This window comes from Heterodontus francisci, chromosome 43, assembly GCF_036365525.1.
Source record: "Heterodontus francisci isolate sHetFra1 chromosome 43, sHetFra1.hap1, whole genome shotgun sequence".
Classification (NCBI taxonomy): domain Eukaryota; kingdom Metazoa; phylum Chordata; class Chondrichthyes; order Heterodontiformes; family Heterodontidae; genus Heterodontus; species Heterodontus francisci.
The window spans coordinates 13148191-13174687 of record NC_090413.1 but is presented as its reverse complement, the minus strand read 5'-3'; the positions used below and the strand labels follow the sequence as shown (position 1 = coordinate 13174687).

At 48.4% G+C, this 26497-nt stretch overlaps 1 protein-coding gene across 2 annotated transcripts in view; it reads left to right on the top strand.

The window, feature by feature from the left end:
- LOC137355605 (protein Niban 1-like) overlaps positions 1 to 26497 on the top strand; it is a 50118-nt gene that overhangs the window by 6738 nt on the left and 16883 nt on the right. For both annotated transcript variants that reach the window (XM_068020917.1, XM_068020916.1), the window contains exons 2-7: positions 3948 to 4078; positions 6435 to 6566; positions 10473 to 10587; positions 12285 to 12452; positions 13449 to 13564; positions 16074 to 16178. In XM_068020917.1, the coding sequence (XP_067877018.1) occupies positions 3974 to 4078; positions 6435 to 6566; positions 10473 to 10587; positions 12285 to 12452; positions 13449 to 13564; positions 16074 to 16178 (741 nt within the window). In that variant the 5' untranslated portion in view covers positions 3948 to 3973. The remainder of the gene's footprint in view (positions 1 to 3947; positions 4079 to 6434; positions 6567 to 10472; positions 10588 to 12284; positions 12453 to 13448; positions 13565 to 16073; positions 16179 to 26497) is intronic.

The following is a 26497-nucleotide window of genomic DNA, read 5'->3' as shown; positions in this document are numbered from 1 at the left end:
CACCGAGTCTGTGCCGAACATCAACCACCCATTTATACTAATCCTACACTAATCCCATATTCCTACCAAACATCCCCACCTGTCCCTATATTTCCCTACCACCTACCTATACTAGTGACAATTTATATAATGGCCAATTTACCTATCAACCTGCAAGTCTTTTGGCTTGTGGGAGGAAACCGGAGCACCCGGAGAAAACCCACGCAGACACAGGGAGAACTTGCAAACTCCACACAGGCAGTACCCAGAATCGAACCCGGGTCCCTGGAGCTGTGAGGCTGCAGTGCTAACCACTGCGCCACTGTGCCGCAGTGAGGAACAGTAGGGAGGAAAGTAAGTTGTAAAGAGAACATGAGGCTACAAAGGGATATAGATAGGTTAAGTGAGTGCGCAAAGATCTAGCAAATGGAGTATAATGTGGGAAAGTGTGAAATTGACCATTTTGGCAGAAAGAATAAAAAAGAAGCATATTATCTAAATGGTGAGAGATTGCAGAGCTCTGAGGTGCAGAGGGATCTGGGTGTCCTAGTGCATGAATCGCAAAAGGTTAGTATGCAGGTACAGCACGTAATTGGGAAAGCTAATAGAATGTTATCGTTTATTGCAAGGGGAATTGAATACAAAAGTAGGGAGGTTATGCTTCATTTATACAGGGCATTGGCGAGACTCCATTTGGAGTATTGTGTACAGTATTGGTCTCCTTATTTAAGGAAGGATATAAATACATTGGAAGTAGTTCAGAGAAGGTTTACTAGACTAATACCTAGAATGGGCGGGTTGTCTTATGAGGAAAGGTTGGACAGGCCAGGCTTGTATCTGCTGGAGTTTAGAAGAGCAAGAGACGACTTGAAACATAAGATCCTGAGGGGTCTTGACAGGGTGGTTGTGGAAAAGATGCTTCCCCCTGTGGGAGAATCTAGAACTAGGGGTTACTGTTTAAAAATAAGGGGCCGCCCATTTAAGACAGAGGTGAGGAGAATTTTTTCTCTCAGAGGGTCGTGAGTCTTTGGAATTCTCTTCCTCAAAAGGCGGTGGAAGCAGAGTCTGAATATTTTTAAGGCAGAGGTAGATAGATTCTTGATAAGCAAGGGGGTGAAAGTTTATCGGGGGTAGTCAGGAATGTGGAGTTGAGGTTACAATCAGATCAGCAATGATCTTGTTGAATGGCGGAGCGGGGCCGAGGGGCCTACTCCTAATTCGTATGTTCGTATATTCGTATGCTTGGTGACAAGAAGCAAGTAGTCGCTCCAACAGAACTGTGACTTTTTTTTAATCCAAGTGAAGGCCACGGTTCATGTGGATTCTGCACCCTGGGCATGGTGCAAGCACAGTACGGAGTTTAACAATACTTGCTCGCGTCGCGTGATGTGACTCACGATCAAAATTTGTCTGCTTGGTAACCACATAATTCAAACTGTGGTCACAGGGTCCCTTTCTACACCACCCACAGCAATTAACAACCACGCTCGTTGTGGCTGGTTGGTGAATTGGGTGGGCCTATGGCTGATTGCTGGGTTTGGCTGGGCTTGTCATTTGTTTGTTAAGTTTGGGATTTGGTTACTAGGTTTAACAACTGCATCCCAATAATAATAAGTCTATTTGAAGCAGATTTCTTCCATTAAAACCTGCAAAGCTAACTTCCAAATGTCTTTAATTTCCTGGTATAAGGAAGTGCAAATGTCCGCATAGTTCCATCATAAATGCACCACTTAATGATAAGTTTTAGAATCCAAATTCGGGGACCCGGCTGAATGTTTTTGCCTGTAATGGAGTCGGACAGTTATTCACAAAGATAAGTGCCATGTACTGAATGCGTGTGTCCTTGACACAGGGAAACTGGCCAGTTCTGAGAATTTGGATTGAACAAGTCACACAGCTTCACAAATTTATACAGCAAACCTCCTGCCTGCTGTGACAGGCCGAGGAGCTGCTGTTTGTTCCAAAACAAGCCACTAATCTCCACTTGTCCTTCACACTTGCCTGTGTGACCTTTATTATTTAAGCAGAGCTGTAGCAACGTGGCTCCCCTGTTTTAATTATAAACTTTTAAAATAGTACTCAACATAACGCAACCTCAAGGAGACTCCCCAGAACCCAGTCATTTACACCTCACTTTGCTAATCATTGGTTGGAGAGTTTTACAGAGGGAATTACCTGCTGGCTTTACTGGGATCACTGTGCTGGATTTACTTGGGGACTGTGGTAGGTTTACTGGGATTACTGTACTGGATTTACTGGAATCACTGTGGTGAGGCTACTGGAGAAATGCCTGGTGGGTTAACTTGCGGGATTGTGGTGGGTTTGATGGGATCGCTGTAGTGCATTTACTGGGGACTGTCTGGCGGGCTTACTGCGGGACTGCGGTGGGTTTATTGGGCAACTTTCTGGTTAATTTACTGAGGACTTTCTGGTGGTTTTATCAAGGGTCTGTGGTGGGTTTATTGGGATCACAGTGGTGTGTTTACAACAACAACTTATATTTATATAGCATCTTTAGTGTAATAAAATGTCCCAAGATGCTTAATAGGAGCATCATGAAACAGTATGACACTGAGCGTCATAAGGAGATATTAGGTCGGATGACCAAAAGCTTGGTCAAAGGTTTTAAGGAGTGTCTTAAGGAGGTGGAGAAGCCGAGAGGTGGGGGAGGGAATTCCAGAGCTTGGGGCCCAGGCAACTGAAGGTGCAGCCACCAATGGTGGAGCGATTAAAATCAGGGATGCACAAGAGGCCAGAATTAGAGATCTCGGAGGGTTGTGGGGCTGGAGGAGATTACAGTGATAGGGAGGTCATGGAGGGATGTAAAAACAAGGATGAGAATTTTAAAATCAAGGCTTTGCTTAACCAGGAGCTCATGTAGGTCAGTGAGCACAGGGATGATAGGGGAAACAGTACTTGGTGCCAGTTAAGACACGGACAGCAGAGTTTTGGATGACCTCAAGTTTATGGAGACCAGCCAAGAGTGCGTTGGAATGGTCAAGTCTAGAGGTAATGAAGGCATGAATGGGGCTTTCAGCAGCTGGGGGACTGTTGTAGGTTTACTGGAATCGCTGTGGTAGATTTACTGGAGGACTGTGGTGGGTTTACTGGGGACTGTTGCATAGAATCAGAGATTTACAGCACAGAAGGAGACCATTTGGCTCATGCATACCAGTGGTGCGAGTACTGCAACCACGTATCCAATTACCTTTTTAAATAATAACACAGACTCTGCTTCAATGATCCCTCGTGGTACTGGATTTCTTACTTTAACAGCTACCTGAGTGAATTTCCCCTTTTATTTTTCCAGAATCTCTCTCTGTCCCACTTTGTTACTGATGCATGAACCAGTGGAAGTAATCTGTTTCAAATGTTTCTGCCTTGGATCAAAGGTAGCACTCTTGCCTCCTGTACTAGCTGAGTCCATAATCTGGTCTGACACACCAGTGCTGTATCCAAAGATTGCATCTTTCGGATGAGACATTAATCTGAGGCACTGTCTAGGTAGATGTATCAGATCCCATGGCATGTATTGAAGAAGAGCGGGGGATGGGGGTTTCGCCCTGGCACCTTGGCCAATATGTACCCCTCATTGAACATCAAGAAAGCAGATCATCTGGGAATTATAACAGTGCTATTTGTGGGAGCTTGCTGTGCACAAATTGTCTGCTGCGTCTGACATTGGAACAGCGACTACACTTCAAAAGTACTTCATTGGCTGTAAAGCGCTTTGGGACATCCTGAGGTCGTGAAAGGCGCTATAAAAATGCAGGTTCTTTCTTTACAAGTCCCAGAATGTTGTGTGAAGAGAGGGTGATTAAATATCACCCCAGTTTCTTGTTAAAAATGTTAGAGCTCTGTCAGTGCTGTACGGACGCAGGTTACATATTGAAAGCTGCTAGCCAGTAACAGTTTCTGCCGTATAACAGAGAATCACTGGCTCTATGTTCTGCCCATTGCTTCCTCAGGTAGGGCTGATGAGCTGCTGAACGACATGCGCCCTCACTGTCGGGGACAATACGCAACAGCTCTCCTCAACAAAGTCTGGAATGAGGTGGAGCCACGAGCTAGCCAAGCCCCCCAGTTACTGCAAAACAAGGTAGGAATCTTAGTTCTGCTCGGCCAATGCTAGGATGGTTGGATGAGTGGCATATGGGTTTGCTTTGGGCTTCCATGAGTGTCAGCTTTTTTTTATTCGTTCTTGAAATGTGGGCATCCCTGGCAAGGCCCATTGGTAGCCCATCACTAATTGCCCTGGAGAAGGTGGTGGTGAGCTGCCTTCTCGAACTGCTGTAGTCCATGTGCGGGTACACCCACAGTGCTGTTAGGGAGAGAGTTCCAGGTTTCGACCCAGCGACAGTGAAGGAACGGTGATATAGTCCCAGTTCCTGATGGTGTGTGGCTTGGAGGGAAACTTGCAGGTGGTGGTGTTCCCATGCATCTGCTGCCCTGGTCCTTCTAGAGGTCGTCGGTTTGGAAGGTGCTGTCAAAGAAGCCTTGGTGAGTTGCTGCAGTGCATCTTGTAGATGGTACACACTCCTGCCACTGTGCGCTAGTGGTGGAGGGAGTGAATGTTGAAGGTGGTGGATGGGGTGACGATCAAGCTGTCTGCTTTGTCCTGGATGGTGCCGAGCTTCTTGAGTGTTGTTGGAGCTGCACCCATCCACGCAAGTAGAGAGTACTCCATCACACTCCTGACTTGTGCCTTGTAGATGGCGGACAGGCTTTGGGGAGTCAAGAGGTGAGTTACTTGCCGCAGGACTCCTAGCTCTGATCTGCTCTTGTAGCCACAATATTTACATGGCTGCTCCAGTTAAGTTTCTGGTCAATGGTAGCCCCCAGGATGTTGATAGTGGGAGATTCAGCGATGGTAATGCCATTGAATGTCAAGGGGAGGTAGTTAGATTCGCTCATGTTCGAGATGGTCATTGCCTGTTATTCGTGTGGTGCGAATGTTACTTGCCACTTATCAGCCCAAGTCTGGATGTCCAGGTCTTGCTGCATGCAGGCACAGATTACTTCAGTATCTGAGGAGTCACAAATGGTGCTGAACATTGTGCAATCATCAGCGAACATCCCCATTTCTGACCTTATAATGAAGGGAAAGTCATTGATGAAGCATTGATGAAGTTGGGCCTGGGACACGACCCTGAGGAACTCCTGCAGTGATGTCCTGGAGCTCAGATGATTGACATCCAACAACCACAACCATCTTCCTTTGTGCTCAGTATGAGTCCAACCAGTGGAGTGTTTTCTCCTTAATTTCCATTGACTTCAGTTTTGCGAGGGCTCCTTGATGCCATACTCAGCTAAATGCTATCTTGATGTCAAGGGCAGTCACTCTCACCTCACCTCTAGAATTTAGCTCTTTTGTCCATGTTTGAACCAAGGCTGGAATGAAGTCAGGAGCCAAGTACCCCTGGCGGAACCCAAACTGAGCATTGGTGAGCAGGTTGTTGCTGTTTAAGTGGCACATGATAGTCCTGTCAATGAAACCTTCCATCAGTTAGCTGATGATTGAGAGTAGACTGATAGGGCGGTAATCGGCTGGATTGGATTTTCCCTGCTTTTTGTGGACAAGACGTATCCGGGCAATTTTCCACATTGCTGGGTAGATGCCAGTGTTGCAGCTGTACTGGAACAGCTTGGCTAGGGGCGCGGCTAGTTCTGCAGCACAAGTCTTCAGTACTATTGCCGGAATGTTGACAGGGCCCATAGCTTTTGCAGTATCCAGTGCCTTCAGCCTTTTCTTGATATGACGTGGAGTGAATCGAATTGGCTGAAGACTGACATCTGTGATGCTGGGGACCTCAGGAGGAGGCTGAGATGAATCATCCACTCGGCACTTCTGGCTGAAGCGGGATGCAAATGCTTCAGCCTTGTCTTTCGCACTGATGTGCTGGGCTCCCCCATCATTGAGGATGGGGATGTTTGTGGCGCCTCCCCCTCCAGTTAGTTGTTTAATTGTCCACCACCATTCACGACCGGATGTGGGAGGACTGCAGAGTTTAGATCTGATCCGTTGGTTGTGGGAATCGCTTAGCTCTGTCTATCTGAGTTTTGGTCAGTTTGAATCCGATAGCCTGGGTTCAAGCTCTGCTCCATGTGTGAGTAGAGGGGCGATTCATCAGGGAGTTCATCTGAGCAAATGGAAATGGCCTACATGCCAGTGATCTCCCAAAATAAATTCTCCTCCACATGGAATGTTAGATTATGCAGCTCAATAATCTAGACTAATGCCTGGAGAATCCAAGCCTCTCCAATAAACAGGAAAACCTTCCATTGGAAGCATGTTACTGTTTGATCGCCATTTCACTCCAGCCAAAAGCAATTTTAACCACACGTTGGCCCATTGACCAGATCGGCTCTGAAAGGCTGTGAGCCCCTAAACACACTGGATTTGAAAGGGATGGGGAAGACCAGGGACCAGCTCAGTTATTGCCTTGTTTTCTCAGGAGCTCAGGGATGCGAAACAGGTGATTTCCAAGGGTTACCTAAAGCAACACATGGAAAACAGGAAGAAGTGGAAGGAGAGATACTTTGTAATGAAGGCCAGCTATCACTTAGAGTATTTTGAAACTAAAGAGGTAAGTGACTTCACTAATTCACCCTGAGCCTTCAGTTTTATTGCTCTTCCTGCACTGTGTCTACTAGGTACATTTGTCTAGGTAGGTAGGGCTGTCTGTCTGCAGTGGTGGGCAGTGTGTTTGATTTGGTTTGGTTTGTCTGCCTGCATTGGTGGCTATGTGTGCGTTAATATAACATAAGAACATAAGAAATAATGATAAGAAGAATAGGGTTGACGGGGGTATGTCTTTGTCTGGTTCAATGTGTGTTTTTTTTTAGAGATACAACACCGAAACAGGCCCTTCAGCCCACCGAGTCTGTGCCGACCATCAACCACCCATTTTTTTTTAATACTAATCCTACACTAATTCCATATTCCTACCACATCCCCACCTGTTCCTATATTTCCCTACCACCTACCTATACTAGGGGCAATTTATAATGGCCAATTTACCTATCAACCCGCAAGTCTTTGACATGTGGGAGGAAACCGGAGCACCTGGAGGAAACCCACGCAGACACAGGGAGAACTTGCAAACTCCACACAGGCAGTACCCAGTCACTGGAGCTGTGAGGCTGCGGTGCTAACCACTGCGCCACTGTGTTTGAGTCGGTAGCTGTGTGAGTCTGGATTGTTTAGTGTGTGTCTGGGTCTGTGTAGAGTGTGTCTGGGTTTGTGAGAATGTGTCTGGGTCGGTGACTGTGTCTGGGTTGGTGAGTGTGGGTCTGGGTCTGTGAGAATTTGTCTGGGTCAGTGACTGTGTGTCTGGATTGGTGAGGATGTGTCTGCGTTTGGTTGGGAGAGGGTAGGGGCATTGAGTCAGGGTCGGTGATGTTGGGAGAGTGGGTGGGGGGATTGAATCACGGTTGGTGATGTTGGGGGAGTGGGTGGGGGGATTGAATCAGGGTTGGAGATGTTGGGGGAGTGGGTGGGGGGATTGAGTCAGGGTCGGTGATGTTGGGGGAGTGGGTGGGGGGATTGAATCAGGGTCGGTGATGTTGGGGGAGTGGGTGGGGGGATTGAGTCAGGGTCGGTGATGTTGGGAGAGTGGGTGGGGGGATTGAGTCAGGGTCGGTGATATTGGGGGAGTGGGTGGGGGGGATTGAGTCAGGGTCGGTGATGTTGGGAGAGTGGGTGGGGGGATTGAGTCAGGGTCGGTGATGTTGGGGGAGTGGGTGGGGGGATTGAGTCAGGGTCAGTGATGTTGGGGGAGTGGGTGGGGGGATTGAGTCAGGGTCGGTGATGTTGGGAGAGTGGGTGGGGGGATTGAGTCAGGGTCGGTGATGTTGGGAGAGTGGGTGGGGGGATTGAGTCAGGGTCGGTGATGTTGGGGGAGTGGGTGGGGGGATTGAATCAGGGTCGGTGTTGTTGGGGGAGTGGGTGGGGGGATTGAGTCAGGGTCGGTGATGTTGGGAGAGTGGGTGGGGGGATTGAGTCAGGGTCGGTGATGTTGGGGGAGTGGGTGGGGGGATTGAGTCAGGGTCGGTGATGTTGGGGGAGTGGGTGGGGGGATTGAGTCAGGGTTGGTGATGTTGGGGGAGTGGGTGGGGGATTAAATCAGGGTCGGTGATGTTTGGGGAGTGGGTGGGGGGATTAAATAAGGGTGATGTTGGGAGAGCGGGTGGGGGGATTGAGTCAGGGTCGGTGATGTTGGGAGAGTGGGTGGGGGGATTGAGTCAGGGTCGGTGATGTTGGGGGAGTGGGTGGGGGGATTGAGTCAGGGTCGGTGATGTTGGGAGAGTGGGTGGGGGGATTGAGTCAGGGTCGGTGATGTTGGGGGAGTGGGTGGGGGGATTGAGTCAGGGTCGATGTTGGGGGAGTGGGTGGGGGATTAAATCAGGGTCGGTGATGTTTGGGGAGTGGGTGGGGGGATTAAATAAGGGTGATGTTGGGAGAGCGGGTGGGGGGATTGAGTCAGGGTCGGTGATGTTGGGAGAGTGGGTGGGGATTATTAAATCAGGGTCGGTGATGTTGGGGGAGTGGGTGGGGGGATTGAGTCAGGGTTGGTGATGTTGGGGGAGTGGGTGGGGGGATTGAATCAGGGTCGGTGATTTTGGGGGAGTGGGTGGGGGGATTGAATCAGGGTCGGTGATGTTGGGAGAGTGGGTGGGGGGATTGAGTCAGGGTCGGTGATGTTGGGGGAGTGGGTGGGGGGCTTGAGTCAGGGTCGGTGATGTTGGGGGAGTGGGTGGGGGGATTGAATCAGGGTCGGTGATGTTGGGAGAGTGGGAGGGGGGATTGAATCAGTGTCGGTGATGTTGGGGGAGTGGGTGGGGGATTAAATCAGGGTCGGTGATGTTGGGGGAGTGGGTGGGGGGATTGAGTCATGGTCTGTGTTGTTGGGAGAGTGGGTGGGGGGATTGAGTCAGGGTCGGTGATATTGGGAGAGTGGGTGGGGGGGATTGAATCAGGGTCGGTGATGTTGGGGGAGTTGGTGGGGGGATTGAGTCAGGGTCTGTGTTGTTGGGAGAGTGGGTGGGGGGATTGAGTCAGGGTCGGTGATATTGGGAGAGTGGGTGGGGGATTGAGTCAGGGTCAGTGATGTTGGGAGAGTGGGTGGGGGGATTGAATCAGGGTCGGTGATGTTGGGAGAGTGGGTGGGGGGATTGAGTCAGGGTCGGTGATGTTGGGAGAGCGGGTGGGGGGATTGAGTCAGGGTCGGTGATGTTGGGGGAGTGGGTGGGGGGATTGAGTCAGGGTCTGTGTTGTTGGGAGAGTGGGTGGGGGGATAAAATCAGGGTCGGTGATGTTGGGGGAGTGGGTGAGGGGATTGAGTCAGGGTCAGTGATGTTGGGGGAGTGGGTGGGGGATTGAGTCAGGGTCAGTGATGTTGGGAGAGTGGGTGGGGGGATTGAGTCAGGGTCGGTGATGTTGGGAGAGTGGGTGGGGGGATTAAATCAGGGTCGGTGATGTTGGGAGAGTGGGTGGGGGGATTAAATCAGGGTCGGTGATGTTGGGGGAGTGGGTGGGGGGATTGAATCAGGGTCGGTGATGTTGGGGGAGTGGGTGGGGGGATTGAATCAGGGTCGGTGATGTTGGGAGAGTGGGTGGGGGGATTGAATCAGGGTCGGTGATGTTGGGAGAGTGGGTGGGGGGATTGAATCAGGGTCGGTGATGTTGGGGGAGTTGGTGGGGGGATTGAGTCAGGGTCGGTGATGTTGGGGGAGTGGGTGGGGGTATTGAGTCAGGGTCAGTGATGTTGGGGGAGTTGGTGGGGGGATTGAGTCAGGGTCGGTGATGTTGGGAGAGTGGGTGGGGGGATTGAATCAGGGTCGGTGATGTTGGGGGAGTTGGTGGGGGATTGAGTCAGGGTCGGTGATGTTGGGGGAGTGGGTGGGGGGATTGAGTCAGGGTCAGTGATGTTGGGGGAGTGGGTGGGGGGATTGAGTCAGGATCAGTGATGTTGGGGGAGTGGGTGGGGGGATTGAATCAGGGTCGGTGATGTTGGGGGAGTTGGTGGGGCTATTGAGTCGGGGTCAGTGATGTTGGGGGAGTGGGTGGGGGGATTGAGTCAGGGTCAGTGATGTTGGGAGAGTGGGTGGGGGATTGAGTCAGGGTCGGTGATGTTGGGGGGGTTGGTGGGGGGATTGAGTCAGGGTCGGTGATGTTGGGGGAGTGGGTGGGGGGATTGAGTCAGGGTCAGTGATGTTGGGGGAGTGGGTGGGGGGATTGAGTCAGGGTCGGTGATGTTGGGGGAGTGGGTGGGGGATTGAATCAGGGTCAGTGATGTTGGGGGAGTGGGTGGGGGATTGAGTCAGGGTCGGTGATGTTGGGGGAGTGGGTGGGGGGATTGAGTCAGGGTCAGTGATGTTGGGGGAGTGGGTGGGGGATTGAGTCAGGGTCGGTGATGTGGCTGGTGGGTGCTGCGGTGGTGGGATGTTAAGTCTTCACCACAATTCTATTAATCTGCTCCAACATGTTCCAGGCTGAACAGAGAGGAACGAAACCTGAAGGCACTGTGCTGCTGTCAGGCTGCATCTTACTGAGCTCAGTGACAGACTACAGGGACATGCTACATCAGAGCTGGCCGCAATTCAATGGTGAGAACTCAAAGGGGAGAGTGATAATGCTGGATTTGGACCATGGAGCTGGTCACACATTCCTAATTATTGGTTTATTTGCTCTCGAGATGTGGGCGACATTTATTGCCCGTCCAAATTGCCCCCGGGAGGTGGTAGTGGGCTTTCCTCTTGGTGCTAGGTGGGAGATGCTCAGGCAATCCAGCTGATGTCCCTTTGGAACGATATGTGATGCAAAATGGAACATGAATTGACCCCCTCTGCCACCTGCGCACAGTGGCAGCAGTGTGTATCATCTACAAGATGCACTGCAGCAACGCTCCAAGGCTCCTTAGACAGCACCTTCCAAATCTGCGACCTCTACCAACTAGAAGGACAAGGGCAGCAAATACATGGGAACACCACCACCTGCAAGTTCCCCTCCAAGTCACACACCATCCTGACTTGGAACTATATCGCCGTTCCTTCACTGTCGTTGGGTCAAAATCCTGGAACTCCCTTCCTAACAGCACTGTGGGTGTACCTACCCCACGTGGACTGCAGCGGTTCAAGAAGGCAGCTCACCACCACCTTCTCAAGGGCAATTAGGGATGGACAATAAATGCTGGCTTAGCCAGAGACGTGCACATCCCAAGAATGAGTATTCTAGAAATACATTGGAATTACAAGTGCAAATTGTTGTTCATCGTTTAAGACCATCAGTATAGGAATTCCAGATAAACGCTACCATCCATCACCAGGAATGGGTGAACCAAGAGTAGATACTGCAGTCTGTGTGTGGGATGTGCAAATATGCAAGGCACCAACTAGATATCATGAACTAACAGCAATAACTAGCACTGCCTCCAGCAACCTCAGCAGTGGGTAAGGTAGTGTAGTGGTTATATTGCTGGCTTAGTAACCCACAGACTTTGACTAGTGATCCAGGGACTGAGAGTTCATCTCCCACCATGCCAGTCCGAGAATTTGAATTCAAGTTTCAAAGCAAAATCTGGAAATAAGTAAAAACTGGATGTGCTGGAAATACTCAGCAGGTCTGGCAGTATCTGTGGTGGTGCAGTGGTTAGCACCGCAGCCTCACAGCTCTAGTGTTCTGGGTACTGTCTATGCGGAGTTTGCAAGTTCTCTCTGTGACCGCGTGGGTTTCCGCCGGGTGCTCTGGTTTCCTCCCACAGCCAAAGACTTGCTGGTTGATAGGTAAATTGGCCATTGTAAATTGCCTCTAGTGTAGGTAGGTGGTAGGCGAATGGTGGGGATGTAGTAGGGAATATGGGATTAATGTCAGATTAGTATAAATGGGTCGTTGTTGGTTGGCACAGACTCAGTGGGCTGAAGGGCCTGTTTCAGTGCTGTATCTCTAAATAAATAAATAAAACAGAGTTAACGTTTCAGGTCAGTGACCTTTCATCAGAACCTGAGTATTTCTGGTGTTTTTTATTTCAGATTTCCAGCATCCGCAGCATTGTGCTTCAGGAAATGAAGCACTGATCCCAGTGAAAGAGACGAGGAAGCTGTTAGATTATCATAAAAAAACAAATGGTTCACTAATGTCCTTTAGAGAAAGAAAATCCATACCCAGTCTGGCCTATATGTAACTCACAGACCCACTCAACCCCTCAAAGTGGTCTCGCAGGACACACAATCAGAGCTATGGTACATCCTGACAATAAAAGCGCTATTTAAATGGAAACATTTCTTTCTTTGCCCATGTTTTCCAGGTGTCGTAGATACTTACTGGGAGGAACAGTACATGAACTGCCCAACAGGTTACCCACTCTACCTGTGGCACCCCTATCGGCCGCACCTCCTTCTCTGCTTCAACACTGCAGACGACCGCCACACCTGGGGCACGCTCCTCGCTGATGGAATTCGACACCTCAACACCGGTACAAACCGCTCAACATCAAGCGTCTCCACGCGTACTTTTCCTGCAGCAGACATTATCCTGGGCTTTGCATTACATTACGTAGTATTACATTACAGCATTAAATGCACCTATGAATTTTGCAGCTATGCACCTTCAGACCTGTTTTGACAGCTCAAACTGACTAGGGCCACATGGTTCAATGAGTTAGATTCTGACCTTTCACCCCAGGTTCAAATGCCGCCCACAGTGAGCGATGGAAAGCCTTCTCAGAATCTTTGGTGGAAGGGTTTTCAAGCAGCTTCAGCGCAGTTGATTATTTGCCCTAAACGGCCTGAGAAGGCCGTGTCGACAGATGGTGCTGGAAGTAAGCAAAAATCACACTGGTGCTGTAGCAGGTGCTCCTCTGAGGCTGGAGCAGAGCAGCTTTACTCTGTATCTAACCCCCCCGTGCTGCACCTGTCCTGTGACTGTTTGATGGGACAGTGTAGAGGGAGCTTTACTCTGTATCTAACCCCGTGCTGTACCTGTCCTGGGAGTGTGTGATGGGGACAGTGTAGAGGGAGCTTTACTCTGTATCTAACCCCTTGTTGTACCTGTCCTGTGACTGTTTGATGGGACAGTGTAGAGGGAGCTTTACTCTGTATCTAACCCCGTGCTGTACCTGTCCTGTGACTGTTTGATGGGGACAGTGTAGATGGAGCTTTACTCTGTATCTAACCCCTTGTTGTACCTGTCCTGTGACTGTTTGATGGGGACAGTGTAGAGGGAGCTTTACTCTGTATCTAACCCCGTGCTGTACCTGTCCTGTGACTGTTTGATGGGGACAGTGTAGAGGGAGCTTTACTCTGTATCTAACCCCGTGCTGTACCTGTCCTGGGAGTGTGTGATGGGACAGTGTAGAGGGAACTTTACTAAATGGAGCCGTGGGCAGTGCTGTGTCTTATGCAGCTCAGGAAAGGGATGTCCTTGTGATGAGTCACTAACCTGCTCACTGATGGCAGTGTTTTCCTCACAGTGTTCTTTAGGAGGGATTCTTTTGAAGTCCGGGCATTCCTGGAGGCTGTGCGAGTGTACAGACAGCGGAAAGGACGGTATGGAATCTGTGACTTGTATTTGGGCTCGGAATCTGAGGTAACATTTATCAATCATCTTGTAATAACCTTCATGTTTGCTTCTTGTGACTGCTGTGCTTACGTAAAAGAAAGAACTTGCATTTATATAGCAACTTTCACGACCTCAGGATGTCCCAAAGCACTTTGCAACCAAATAATTACTTTTGAAGTGTTGTAAGGCGGGAAACACAGCAGCCAATTTGTGCACAGCAAGATTCCACAAACAGCCATGTGCTAACATCCATTTTTTTTGAAGTAATGCAGGTTGAGGGGCGGACAGTGGTTGAGATACTGGGGGTACTCTGTGCTCGTCTTTGAAAATGCCATGGGATCTTTTACAACCAGCTGATAGGGCGGATGGGGCCTCAATTTAGCGTTTCATACGAAATACGCACCTTCGACAGTGCAGCACTGTCTCAGTTCTGCATTGGAGTGTCAGCCTGGATCATGCACTCAGGTCTACAGAGCGCAATTTGAATCCGCAACCTTCTGACTCAGAGGTGAGTGTTACCCATTGAGCTACAATTGACATTACAAAGGCCCCTACCAGTGCTCCCTTCCACATATCTGATCTGCAAAGGACCTGTCCATCCAGCAGTGAAATGGTTCCAAACCAGAGTTGAGAAGAGGAGAATTTTTTTACACAGCAAGATAGTATGATCTGGAACATACTGCCTAAAAAGGCAGTGGAAGCAGATTCAATAATAACTTTCAAACAGGAATTGGATAAATACTTGAAGGACAGAAATTTGCAGGGCTGTGGGGAAAGAGCAGGAAACGAACGGATGGTTCTTTCAAAGAGCTGACGGAAGGATGATGGGCTGAATGGGCTCTTTCTGTGCTGTAAGATTCTATGATTCTATGACTAGTGACCCTGCTCTATTTGTACATGCGCTGTAACATCAGTGGGTAGACAGCTCTTCACACTGAGTCAGAAGGTTCAAGCCCAACTCCAGATATTTGAGCACAAAATCTAGGATGACACTTCAATGCAGTACCACAGGAGTGCTGCACCGTCGGAGGTGCCGTCTTTCGGAGGAAACTCTACCCACTCCACTCTGCCCTTTTAGCTGGATGTAAACGATCCCATGGCACTACTGGAAGAAGATCGGACGAGAGTTCTCACCAATTTTCTGGCTAATATTTATCTCTCAGCCTTCCCGCACACAAGGCTCCCACTGAATAAAGGTGCGTTACAGAGCTTGATTGGAACAGGTAGAGTATGGCCTCTGTGAAGTATGATATATTACAACAGCATGATACAGAGAAGGAAAGCAACATAACACAGTATGGTTGTGGTCAGCGATTTTTTTTTGCCATGCTGACCTGGCGATTTCACTGCCTGGGAGACTTTTTATCCAAAGTTATGGTACTTGGTGACAGCTCGCACCCTTTGTGCAATGTGTAGAAACTCCGAGAGTTTATCACACAATATGGGATTGACCACTGGCTCGAGGCCAGTGTTCTCATCTCCAAATGACAGTTCCGATATCCAAAATCTGGCAACCTCAGGACTGAGACAGTGCCGGATTTCGGATTTTCCCGGATTTGGGACACATGGAACTGGTGACCGCCCTCCGGGTCAGCCAAAGCCTGAGGATATTCACGGGCCTTGGCTTATTACCTACGTGGGTACTATCTCCAACCAACCCGGGCCCAACCCTGGAACAGGGGGTGAGGAATGTTGTGGCGGAGGATCTGCCAGTTGCCACAGTTTACAAGAAGTCGTGTGGAAATTGACTGAAAGAGAAAATTAAAGTTGAGATGCATTGACTTAACATTACTCATTAAGGAGGATACTATAAAAATCAGTTTCTTAGTCTTTTCAAGTTTGGTTCAAGTGATTAGGATCAATTGACACTAAACTGTTGCTGCATCTGAATATTCCAGTTTTCAGACAATTCCGCTTTTTGGACCACCGGAGTTTGGATATTGGATCTGTAGACGAATAGGAACAGCAGCAGCCCTTCAGCCCCTCGAGACTGTTCTGTCATTCAGTTAGATAAGGGCTGAACTGTATCTTAACTCCATCTATTTGCCCTGTCTAACAAAAATCAGTTTTGAAATTGAAGGGTGGGTTCAGATTCCACTCCGGACTGCTCTGGCAAGTAGAGACCAGAGAACTGGTTATAAATACTGGGTTGATGTCCTGTGAGGATACTTGTGTCTAATGGGTGCAGACCCCATTTTAAAGGGTGGGTGGGGCGCTTTGACCTTAGTTATAGCCCACCGAGGAGGAGGTCCTCAAAATACAAACTGTGCGAAAGGCAACGGGAATTCGGGAGCTACATCAGCATCGCCTCCCCACTAGGTAGTTTAAGAATCTCATGTGTGAGTCTTGAGTTCAGACCTGCCCTAAGGGGTAGGGCACAAGCAGACAGACAGATCCCAGAACATCTCACCACATCACACTCGGCATGTCACACCAAATCCTTTGCTCAAACTGAATCCAATGAAGTAAAAAGTAAGCTGACTCAAAGCAGCCCTCGTTCCATTTGTCAATAATTTGATATTTGATGCCTTCCCAGATCTTAAGTAACCTGGTCATGGAGGACTTGTGTCCTGTGTTAGAGTGTCAGCTCATTCCTCATATCAGGGGACCAGAGAGCAAACGGAAACAGACATGGATGAAAGTGAGTATCATCTGACTAACTGGTCAAAATAAAAATACTTTGAAGTTTTCATCTCTCCATGTCCTTGATCCTTCCTCTCTGTGTCTGTGTCTCTGATCCTCTGTGTCCCTGAGTCTCTCTGTGTCTCTCTCTGTGTGTCCCTGATCCTCTCTCTGTGTCTCTAAGTCTCCCTCTCTGTCCCTGAGTCTCTCTCTGTGTCTCTGTGTCCCTGATCCTCTCTCTGTGTCTCTGAGTCCCTCTCTGTCCCTGAGTCTCCCTCTCTGTCCCTGAGTCTCTCTCTGTGTCTCTGTGTCCCTGATCCTCTCTCTCTGTATCTCTGTGTCTCTCTGTGTCCCTGAGTCTCTGCGTCTCTGTGATCCTCTCTCTGTGTCTGTGATCCTCTCTCTGTGTCCCTGACTCTCTCTGTGTCTGTGATCCTCTCTCTGTGTCCCTGAGTCTCTCTGTGTCTCTCTCTCTCTGTCCCTGGTCCTCTCTCGGTGTCTCTGAGTCTCCCTCTCTGTCCCTGAGTCTCTCTCTATCCCTGAGTCTCTGTGTCCCTGATCCTCTCTCTCTGTGTCTCTGTGTCTCTCTGTGTCCCTGAGTCTCTCTGTGTCTCTCTCTCTCTGTCCCTGGTCCTCTCTCTGTGTCTCTGAGTCTCCCTCTCTGTCCCTGAGTCTCTCTCTATCCCTGAGTCTCTGTGTCCCTGATCCTCTCTCTCTGTGTCTCTGTGTCTCTCTGTGTCCCTGAGTCTCTCTCTGTGTCTCTGTGATCCTCTCTCTGTGTCTGTGATCCTCTCTCTGTGACCCTGAGTCTCTCTCTGTGTCTGTGATCCTCTCTCTCTGTGTCTCTGAGTCTCTCTCTGTGTCTCTGTGATCCTCTCTCTGTGTCTGTGATCCTCTCTCTGTGTCCCTGACTCTCTCTCTGTTTCTCTGTGTCTCTCTCTCTGTCTGTGAACCTCTCTCTGTGACCCTGAGTCTCTCTCTCTGTCTTTGATCCTCTCTCTCTGTGTCTCTGATCCTCTCTCTCTGTGTTTCTGATCCTCTCTGTGTCGCTGAGCCTCTTTGAGTCTCTCAGCTTCTCTTTCCTTTTTCTACCTCCCTCTTACTCTTCTGTGCCTTTCTTTCTGCCTGTGTTGCCCCCTATGTTTTCCTTTCTGTCTTCATGCCTTTCTCATTCATTGTCTGTGTTGTCTCTCTGACTGTGCTCTTTCTCTGTCTCCCTCTCTCTGTCCCCCTCCCTTTCTGTCTCTGTCCTCGTGACTCTCTGTCACTGCACCTTTGTTTTCCTCTCTGTCCCATGCTTTCCTTTTGCTATTTGTCTCCATGCCCATCTCTTTTTCTCTCCATCTCTCTGTCCTTCTGCCCTTTTTCTCTCTCCGCACTCTCTTCCTGCCCTTGTGCATCTTTCTCTGTCTCCCTGCTCTCTTTCTCTGCTTTTGTCTGTCACTACATCCCTCTATTGCTTATCCTTGTGGTCCTCTTTATCTTTTTCCTGTACCCTCCTGTCACTATTGCTGCACCTCATTCTCTCTGTGCTTCATTCTCTGTTCCTGCATCTCCCTTCCACTATCTGTCACTGTTCTTCCCTCTCTCCATATCCTGGTACCTCTCTCTTTCTAACTCCCTGTGCCTCTCTCTCTTGTTCTATGCCCATATCTTCTTGTATCTCTATCCCCGTAGCCCCTCTCTTTGCTCCCTTGTGTGCTCTCTCTGCCCCTTGCCTCTCCCTCTGTTTGGCTGTTTGGCTCTGTGAATCTCCCCTGCTCCCTGTGTGTATCTTGCTCTCTCTCTCCCTGTTCTCCTCTCTGCTCCCTTGCTCTCCCTGGTCTCAGTGCCTCTCCCTTGTTCTCTACATCTCTCTGTCTCCATTGTAAAATTCATTGATTTGCGGTTCAGACATCCGCATATAATTTTTTGACTTCTCTTCCATTGCACGCTCCTGATATTTCCTGTGATGTGACTTGTGATGCTTTTTGTGGTTGTTATATTTTGCCACGTGTTACGTTTACTTTCCCAAAAGGCTGAATAATGCAGAGTTCTGCTGCATTCCACACAGTTCACACAATTTCCTTTTTTCTTTCTCTACTGGCTTTAATGGATCATGTTTCAGATTTCTCATTCGACTGGGCCTTAGTCCCTTTCCTGAGTGCTGGGGAATGTTTCCTTACTCCTTAGCTCTTTGATCCACGCATTTATGGTTTCTGACGCTCTACATATTCGCACAGCAGCGGCATAGGGAGGGGATGTTTGAATGTGAGCCTTTCAGACCAAACAAAACCACTTCAATAGGTCTATTTTTCAAATAGGAATTTCAAATAAGTTTCAAATGGAGACATTTACTCCTACCATTAATCTTCTTTTGGGCCTCCTTATCTCGAGAGACAATGGATACGCGCCTGGAGGTGGTCAGTGGTTTGTGAAGCAGCACCTGGAGTGGCTATAAAGGCCAATTCTGGAGTGACAGGCTCTTCCACAGGTGCTGCAGAGAAATTTGTTTGTTGGGGCTGTTGCACAGTTGGCTCTCCCCTTGCGCCTCTGTCTTTTTTCCTGCCAACTACTAAGTCTCTTCGACTCGCCACAATTTAGCCCTGTCTTTATGGCTGCCCGCCAGCTCTGGCGAATGCTGGCAACTGACTCCCACGACTTGTGATCAATGTCACACGATTTCATGTCGCGTTTGCAGACGTCTTTATAACGGAGACATGGACGGCCGGTGGGTCTGATACCAGTGGCGAGCTCGCTGTACAATGTGTCTTTGGGGATCCTGCCATCTTCCATGCGGCTCACATGGCCAAGCCATCTCAAGCGCCGCTGACTCAGTAGTGTGTATAAGCTGGGGATGTTGGCCGCTTCAAGGACTTCTGTGTTGGAGATATAGTCCTGCCACCTGATGCCAAGTATTCTCCGAAGGCAGCGAAGATGGAATGAATTGAGACGTCGCTCTTGGCTGGCATACGTTGTCCAGGCCTCGCTGCCGTAGAGCAAGGTACTGAGGACACAGGCCTGATACACTCGGACTTTTGTGTTCCGTGTCAGTGCGCCATTTTCCCACACTCTCTTGGCCAGTCTGAACATAGCAGTGGAAGCCTTACCCATGCGCTTGTTGATTTCTGCATCTAGAGACAGGTTACTGGTGATAGTTGAGCCTAGGTAGGTGAACTCTTGAACCACTTCCAGAGCGTGGTCGCCAATATTGATGGATGGAGCATTTCTGACATCCTGCCCCATGATGTTCGTTTTCTTGAGGCTGATGGTTAGGCCAAATTCATTGCAGGCAGACGCAAACCTGTCGATGAGACTCTGCAGGCATTCTTCAGTGTGAGATGTTAAAGCAGCATCGTCAGCAAAGAGGAGTTCTCTGATGAGGACTTTCCGTACTTTGGACTTCGCTCTTAGACGGGCAAGGTTGAACAACCTGCCCCCTGATCTTGTGTGGAGGAAAATTCCTTCTTCAGAGGATTTGAACGCATGTGAAAGCAGCAGGGAGAAGAAAATCCCAAATAGTGTGGGTGCGAGAACACAGCCCTGTTTCACACCACTCAGGATAGGAAAGGGCTCTGATGAGGAGCCACCATGTTGAATTGTGCCTTTCATATTGTCATGGAATGAGGTGATGATACTTAGTAGCTTTGGTGGACATCCGATCTTTTCTAGTAGTCTGAAGAGACCACGTCTGCTGACGAGGTCAAAGGCTTTGGTGAGATCAATGAAAGCAATGTAGAGGGGCATCTGTTGTTCACGGCATTTCTCCTGTATCTGACGAAGGGAGAACAGCATGTCAATAGTCGATCTCTCTGCACGAAAGCCACACTGTGCCTCAGGGTAGACGCGCTCGGCCAGCTTCTGGAGCCTGTTCAGAGCGACTCGAGCAAAGACTTTCCCCACTATGCTGAGCAGGGAGATTCCACGGTAGTTGTTGCAGTCACCGCGGTCACCTTTGTTTTTATAGAGGGTGATGATGTTGGCATCGCGCATGTCCTGGGGTACTGCTCCCTCGTCCCAGCACAGGCATAGCAGTTCATGTAGTGCTGAGAGTATAGCAGGCTTGGCACTCTTGATTATTTCAGGGGTAATGCTGTCCTTCCCAGGGGCTTTTCCGCTGGCTAGGGAATCAATGGCATCACTGAGTTCCGATTTGGTTGGCTGTATGTCCAGCTCATCCATGACTGGTAGAGGCTGGGCTGCATTGAGGGCAGTCTCAGTGACAGCATTCTCCCTGGAGTACAGTTCTAGGTAGTGCTCAACCCAGCGGTCCATCTGTTTGCGTTGGTCAGTGATTATGTCCCCCGATTTAGATTTGAGGGGGGTGATCTTCTTGATGGTTGGCCCAAGAGCTCTCTTCATGCCATCATACATTCCTCTGATGTTTCCGGTGTCTGAGGCCAGCTGAATATGACTGCATAGGTGTTGCCAGTAGTCGTTTGCGCAACGCCTAGCTGTTCTTTGTGCAGTACTTCTGGCTGCTTTAAGTGCTGCGGATGTTAAATCGCTGGGGGCTTTCTTGTAGTTCAAAAGTGCAATGCGCTTAGCGGCTATGACAGGTTCCAGCTCTTCATTATGAGATTGAAACCAGTCTGCATTTCTCTTCGCACTTTTGCCGTAGGTGGTCAAAGCTGACTCATAGATGGCGTCTCTGATGTGGGCCCACTTGGTCTCAGCATCCCCTGTGGGAGTGTTTTGAAGGGCTGTTACAAGTGAATTTAGAAATTTTTGTAACAGCTGTGGGTGAGAAATTCTGCTCGTGTTGATGCGCGGGTGGCCCTTCTGCTTGGAATGATGCAACTTCTTTGGTCTGAGTCTAACCTTGCTGCACACCAGGGAGTGGTCGGTGTCGCAGTCCGCACTGTGGAAGCTGCGTGTGATTTGAACACTGTTTAAGGCGGCTCGCCTTGTGACAATGAGGTCTAGCTGGTGCCAACGACGTGATCTTGGGTGCCTCCATGAAACCTGGTGACAGGGTTTAGTGTGAAAGAACGAGTTGGTGATGCAGAGGTTATGATAGGTACACAACTCAAGCAGTCTCTGCCCGTTCTCATTCATCCTTCCAACGCCATAGCGCCCAAAGCAGGAGGGCCATGAGTCATGGTCGGCCCCAACCCTGGCATTAAAGTCCCCCAGCAGGAATAGGTGTTCGGTGTTGGGGATGCTGCTAATGATGTTATGGAGTTGTTCATAGAACTGGTCTTTAGCTTCAGGTGCGGAACAGAGTGTTGGAGCATAGATGCAGAGTAGGTGTACTGGACCAGAGGTGGTGAGCAGTCGGATGGACAGTATGCGTTCCGAGCCATTTGAGGGAGGCTCTATCATGCTGAGCAAGGAGTTTCTGATGGCGAAGCCCACTCCATGCTGTCTTGGTTCTTCAGGATCCCTGCCCTGCCAGAAGAAGGTGTAGTCTTGCTCTGCTAGAGAGCCACTCGCGGGGAGGCGAGTCTCCTGAAGTGCTGCAATGTCCACATTGAGTCTACTGAGCTCGTTGTTAATGATGGCGGTCTTCCGAGAATCGTTGATTTGTGTAAGGTCTTCCGACAGGCCAGGACACATAGTTCTGACGTTCCAGCTTGCAAAGCGAAGGGCTGGTACCTTCTTTCCTTTTTTCATGTTGTTTGGTGCGGTGTATCAGTCCACCTTTCGGGCAATGACCCTGAGCTCCAAGCACCCATTGAAGCAGGCAGACTGTGGCGGGACAGAACCTTATTGACCGGGGGCTGCCCGGTTTGAGGCGGGCGGTAGCTGTCCAGTGAGGTGCAATGACCTCTCCCACCGACAAAGGCAACCCGTGGCGCCCAGTTTCTACGCCAATTTATCTGGACTTATAACCCGTAACTGCTGCCTTCCGTGTTGTTTCAGTCGCTGTGAGGCAACTATGGAGTGACCTCTCCATGGCGCATGCCTGGGCAAATTTATGGAGGTTGAGAGTTGCCCAGTCGTCAAAACCCCCCTCTCGGCCTTTCTGGTGGGGTCCAAAGGAGTGCAGGACACGACGTTTGGCACCAGTATGGCTGCAGGAACTGCCGGAAACATGCCAAAGGTGACACATGACCGCCTACGGGGTTCCGCTCCGGATTTTCTGTTAGGGTTTACTCCCTTAGCCTTGGTCTCTCCCGAGACGCCCACAAGGCAGTGGGGTTGTTGGGGCCCCTACACAGGAATCTAACTATTCAAATAAAGCAAAAGAAAATAAGTATTGTCAAACAAATGGGTTAAAGCGCAAAGCATATTGCCTGTTTTAGTATCACTAGTTTATCAATCACTTTCTATGATACACTGAAATTTCCCACTGAACGTCCACAAGTGCAAATTCAATTAATGGGTTTTCACCGGGTTAATTCTGCAGCTTAGGTGGCCTCAGGTGTATTAAGAAAGACAGACTCAGGAACATAGGAAATAGGAGCAGAGTAGGCCCCTCGAGCCTGCTCCACCATTCAATAAGATCATGGCTGATCTTCTACCTCAATGCCTTTATCCCTTGATATCTTTAATATCTAGAAATCTAACTAATCTAGAATATACTCAAGGACTGAGCCTCCACTGCCCTCTGGGGTAGAGAATTCCACAGATTCACCACCCTCTGAGTGAAGAAATTCCTCCTCATCTCAGTCCTAAATGACCTACCTCTTATTCTGAGACTGTGTCACCTGGTTCTAGACTCCCACACAGGGGAAACATCCTTCCTGCATCTACCCTGTTGAGCCCTGTAAGAATTTTGTATGTTTCAATGAGATTACCTCTCATTCTTCTAAGCTCTAGAGAATACAGACCCAGTCTCCCCAGCCTTGTCTCATAAGACAATCCCGCCATCCCAGGAATCAGTCTGGTGAACCTTCCTTTCACTCCCTCTATGGCAAGTATATCCTTCCTTAGGTAAGGAGACCAAAACTGTACACAATACTCCAGGTGCAGTCTCACTAAGGCTCTATACAATTGCAGCAAGACATCTTTACTCCTGTACTCAAATCCTCTTGCAATAAAGGCCAACTTACCATTTGCCTTCTTAATTGCTTGCTGTACCTGAATGTTAGCTTTCAGTGATTTATGGACACCCAGGTGCGTTTGGACATCAACACTTCCCAATCTCTCATTATTTAAGAAATACTCTGCATTTCTGTTTTTCCTACCCAAGTGGATAACTTCACATTTTTCCACATTATATTCCATCTGCCATGTTCTTGCCCGCTCACTTAGCCTGTCCAAATCCCCTTGAAGCCTCTTTGCATCCTCCTCACAACTCACATTCCCATCTAGCTTTGTGTCATCAGCAAACTTGGAAATATTACATTTGGTCCCCACATTGATATAGATTGTGAATAGCTGGGGCCCAAGCACTGATCCTTGCGGTACCCCACTAGTCACAGCCTGCCAACATGAAAATTACCTGTTTATTCCTACTCTCTGTTTTCTGTCTGTTAACCAGTTCTCAATCCATGCCAATATATTACCCCCAATCCCATGTGCTCTAATTTTGTTTCCTAACTTCTTGCGTGGTACCTTATCGAAAGCCTTCTGAAAATCCAAATACACCATATCCACTGGTTCCCTCTTATTTATTCTGTTAGTTACATTCTCAAAAAACTTTAACAGGTTTGACAAGCATGATTTCCCTTTCATAAATCCATGTTGACTCTGCCCAATCCTACCATTAGTTATCACATCCTTTATAATAGATTCTAGCATTTTCTCTACTACTGATGTCAGGCTAACAGGTCTGCAGTTCCCCGTTTTCTCTCCCTCCTTTTTTAAACAGTGGGGTTACATTTACTACATTCCAAGCTTCAAGAACCACTCCAGAATCTATAGAATTTTCTACAGCTACCTCTTTCAACACTCTGGGATGTAGATCATGAGGTCCAGGGGATTTATCAACATTCACTCTTGCATTTCTATAGCGTCTTTCGTGACCTCAGCATACGCCAAAGAGTTTTACAGGCAGTGAAGTACTTTTATAGCGTAGTCACTGTTGTAATGCAGAAAACACAGCAGGCAATTTGCGCATAGCAAGCTCCCACAAACAGCAACAAAATAACAAAGAACAAAGAACAGTACAGCACGGGAACAGACCATTCGGCCCTCCAAGCCTGTGCCGATCTTGATGCCTGCCTAAACTAAAACCTTCTGCACTTCTGGGGTCCTTATCCCTCTATTCCCATCCTATTCATGTATTTGTCAAGATGCCTCTTAAACGTTGCTTTCGTACCTGCTTCCACCACCTCCCCCGGCAGTAAGTTCCAGGCACTCACCACCCTCTGTGTAAAAAACTTGCCTCGCACATCCCCTCTAAACTTTGCCCCTCGCACCTTAAACCTATGTCCCCTAGTAACTGACTCTTCCACCCTGGGAAAAAGCTTCTGACTATCCACTCTGTCCATGCCACTCATAACTTTGTAAACCTCTATCATGTCGCCCCTCCACCTCCGTCGTTCCAGTGAAAACAATCCGAGTTTTTCCAACCTCTCCTCATAGCTAATGTCCTCCAGACCAGGCAACATCCTGGTAAACCTCTTCTGTACCCTCTCCAAAGCCTCCACATCCTTCTGGTAGTGTGGCGACCAGAATTGTAAGCAATATTCCAAGTGTGGCTTAACCAAGGTTCTGTACAGCTGCAGCATGACTTGCCAATTTTTGTACTCTATGCCCCGACCGATGAAGGCAAGCATGATAACGATCAGATAAGGTGTTTTAATGATGGTTGACAGACAAATATTATAGAGTCATAGAGTTATACAGCGCAGAAATATTGGCCAGGACATCAGGGAGCACTCCCCTGCTCTTCCTTGGATAGTGCCGTGAGAGGGCAGACCGAGCCTCGGTTTAACATCTCCATTAAAAGGAGACTTCTGACAATGCAGCACTCCCTCAGTACTGACCCTCTGACAGTGCAGCACTCCCTCAGTACTGACCCTCTGACAGTGCAGCACTCCCTCAGTACCAGACTGGGAGTGACAGCCTGGATTATTTGTTCAAATCTCTAGAGTACGATTTAAACCCTCGGCCTTTTAACTCAGGCGTGAGTGAACATTCCGCTGGCCTGTGACATATCGCTGTATTTAAGGTTAAATCATGCTTGTTACTCTCAGGAATGAGCTCTTACTCCTGACATTATTCTGTCAGTTCTCCGAGTCCCTGCACTCAGGGAAAGTCTGTGCCTTTTCCTTAGCTTTGCAGTATCTCTCTCAATTATTCAGGACCAGATTCCCTTTAAGCTATTATAAATGCGTATTGCCTTTTTGCAAGGAATATGTAAGGAACTAGCTGCTTCTGTCTAGTCAATTTCTTCATCTGCTTTGAAAGCTTTACGAACAGCTCGAATTATTGTTTGAAACATTTTACAAACTTCCTGTTCAAGGCTGAGGCTTATTTCCTCAGTTGTAATGTCCTCAGATAGATTGTTAAGGAAATATCTCGAAATTGTGTAGCCAAACTGATATGAAACAGTGGCACTTGCTGAAGTAGGGGAACATCTACAACCGCTTATTCTGTATCAGCCTAGCCCATCTCGCTCCCTACCTCTATATATATCCTGTGTCTCTGTTGATCTTTGTAAAGAAGGCGTGGGAGTTATTTTGATAGTGAGTTAACAGCTCATTTTACATCTCTCCTTTATTTGCATTGACTTTAATGGAGAGAAATGGTACTCCATTGTCACATACTAAACACTATTGCAAAAATACCCTGTGAAACAAATATATTAATATATGGCAAGTTTCAAAAGGTATTTAAAAGTCGTGTTAAGCTAGTTCATTAGGATAGGTTAAGTTGTTTTTTAAAAAGTATTTTATATTTAAAGATTTTACACCACAGGTTCAGCAAATTGCTGTTAATTTAGCCAACTCTAAATTAATTTAAACGCCTTGAGACGTTTTATTATGTTAAAGGCGCTATATAAATACAAATTGTTATGGTTGCTGAATTTAGTCTGTGTTTTAGCAGAAATGTAGAGGGATGCAGAGGCACTGATCTCCAAGGACTGTGAAATGTTTTCAGTTGTCAGAGGTGAGGAATGTAAGAAATGCTGCTGTCTACAAATCAAACAGAGACTGACTGACATTTCTGTACGATCAGTTACAATCTCAGGGCATTCCATAGCGCTTTACATCCCACTTTTTAAGGGTAATCACTGTTCTATTGTAGGAAACCCAGCAAGCAGTTTGCACACAGCAAAGTCCCACAAACAGTAATGTGATAATGGCCAGGTAATCTGTCTCAGTAATGTTGCTTGAGGGAGAAATATTAGCCAGGGCACGGGGAAGAATTCCCTGACTTTTCTTCAAATAGTTCCTTGGAATCTTTTATGTCCATTTGAAAGGGCAAACAGGACCTCAGTTTTTTGTCTTATCCAAAAGATGA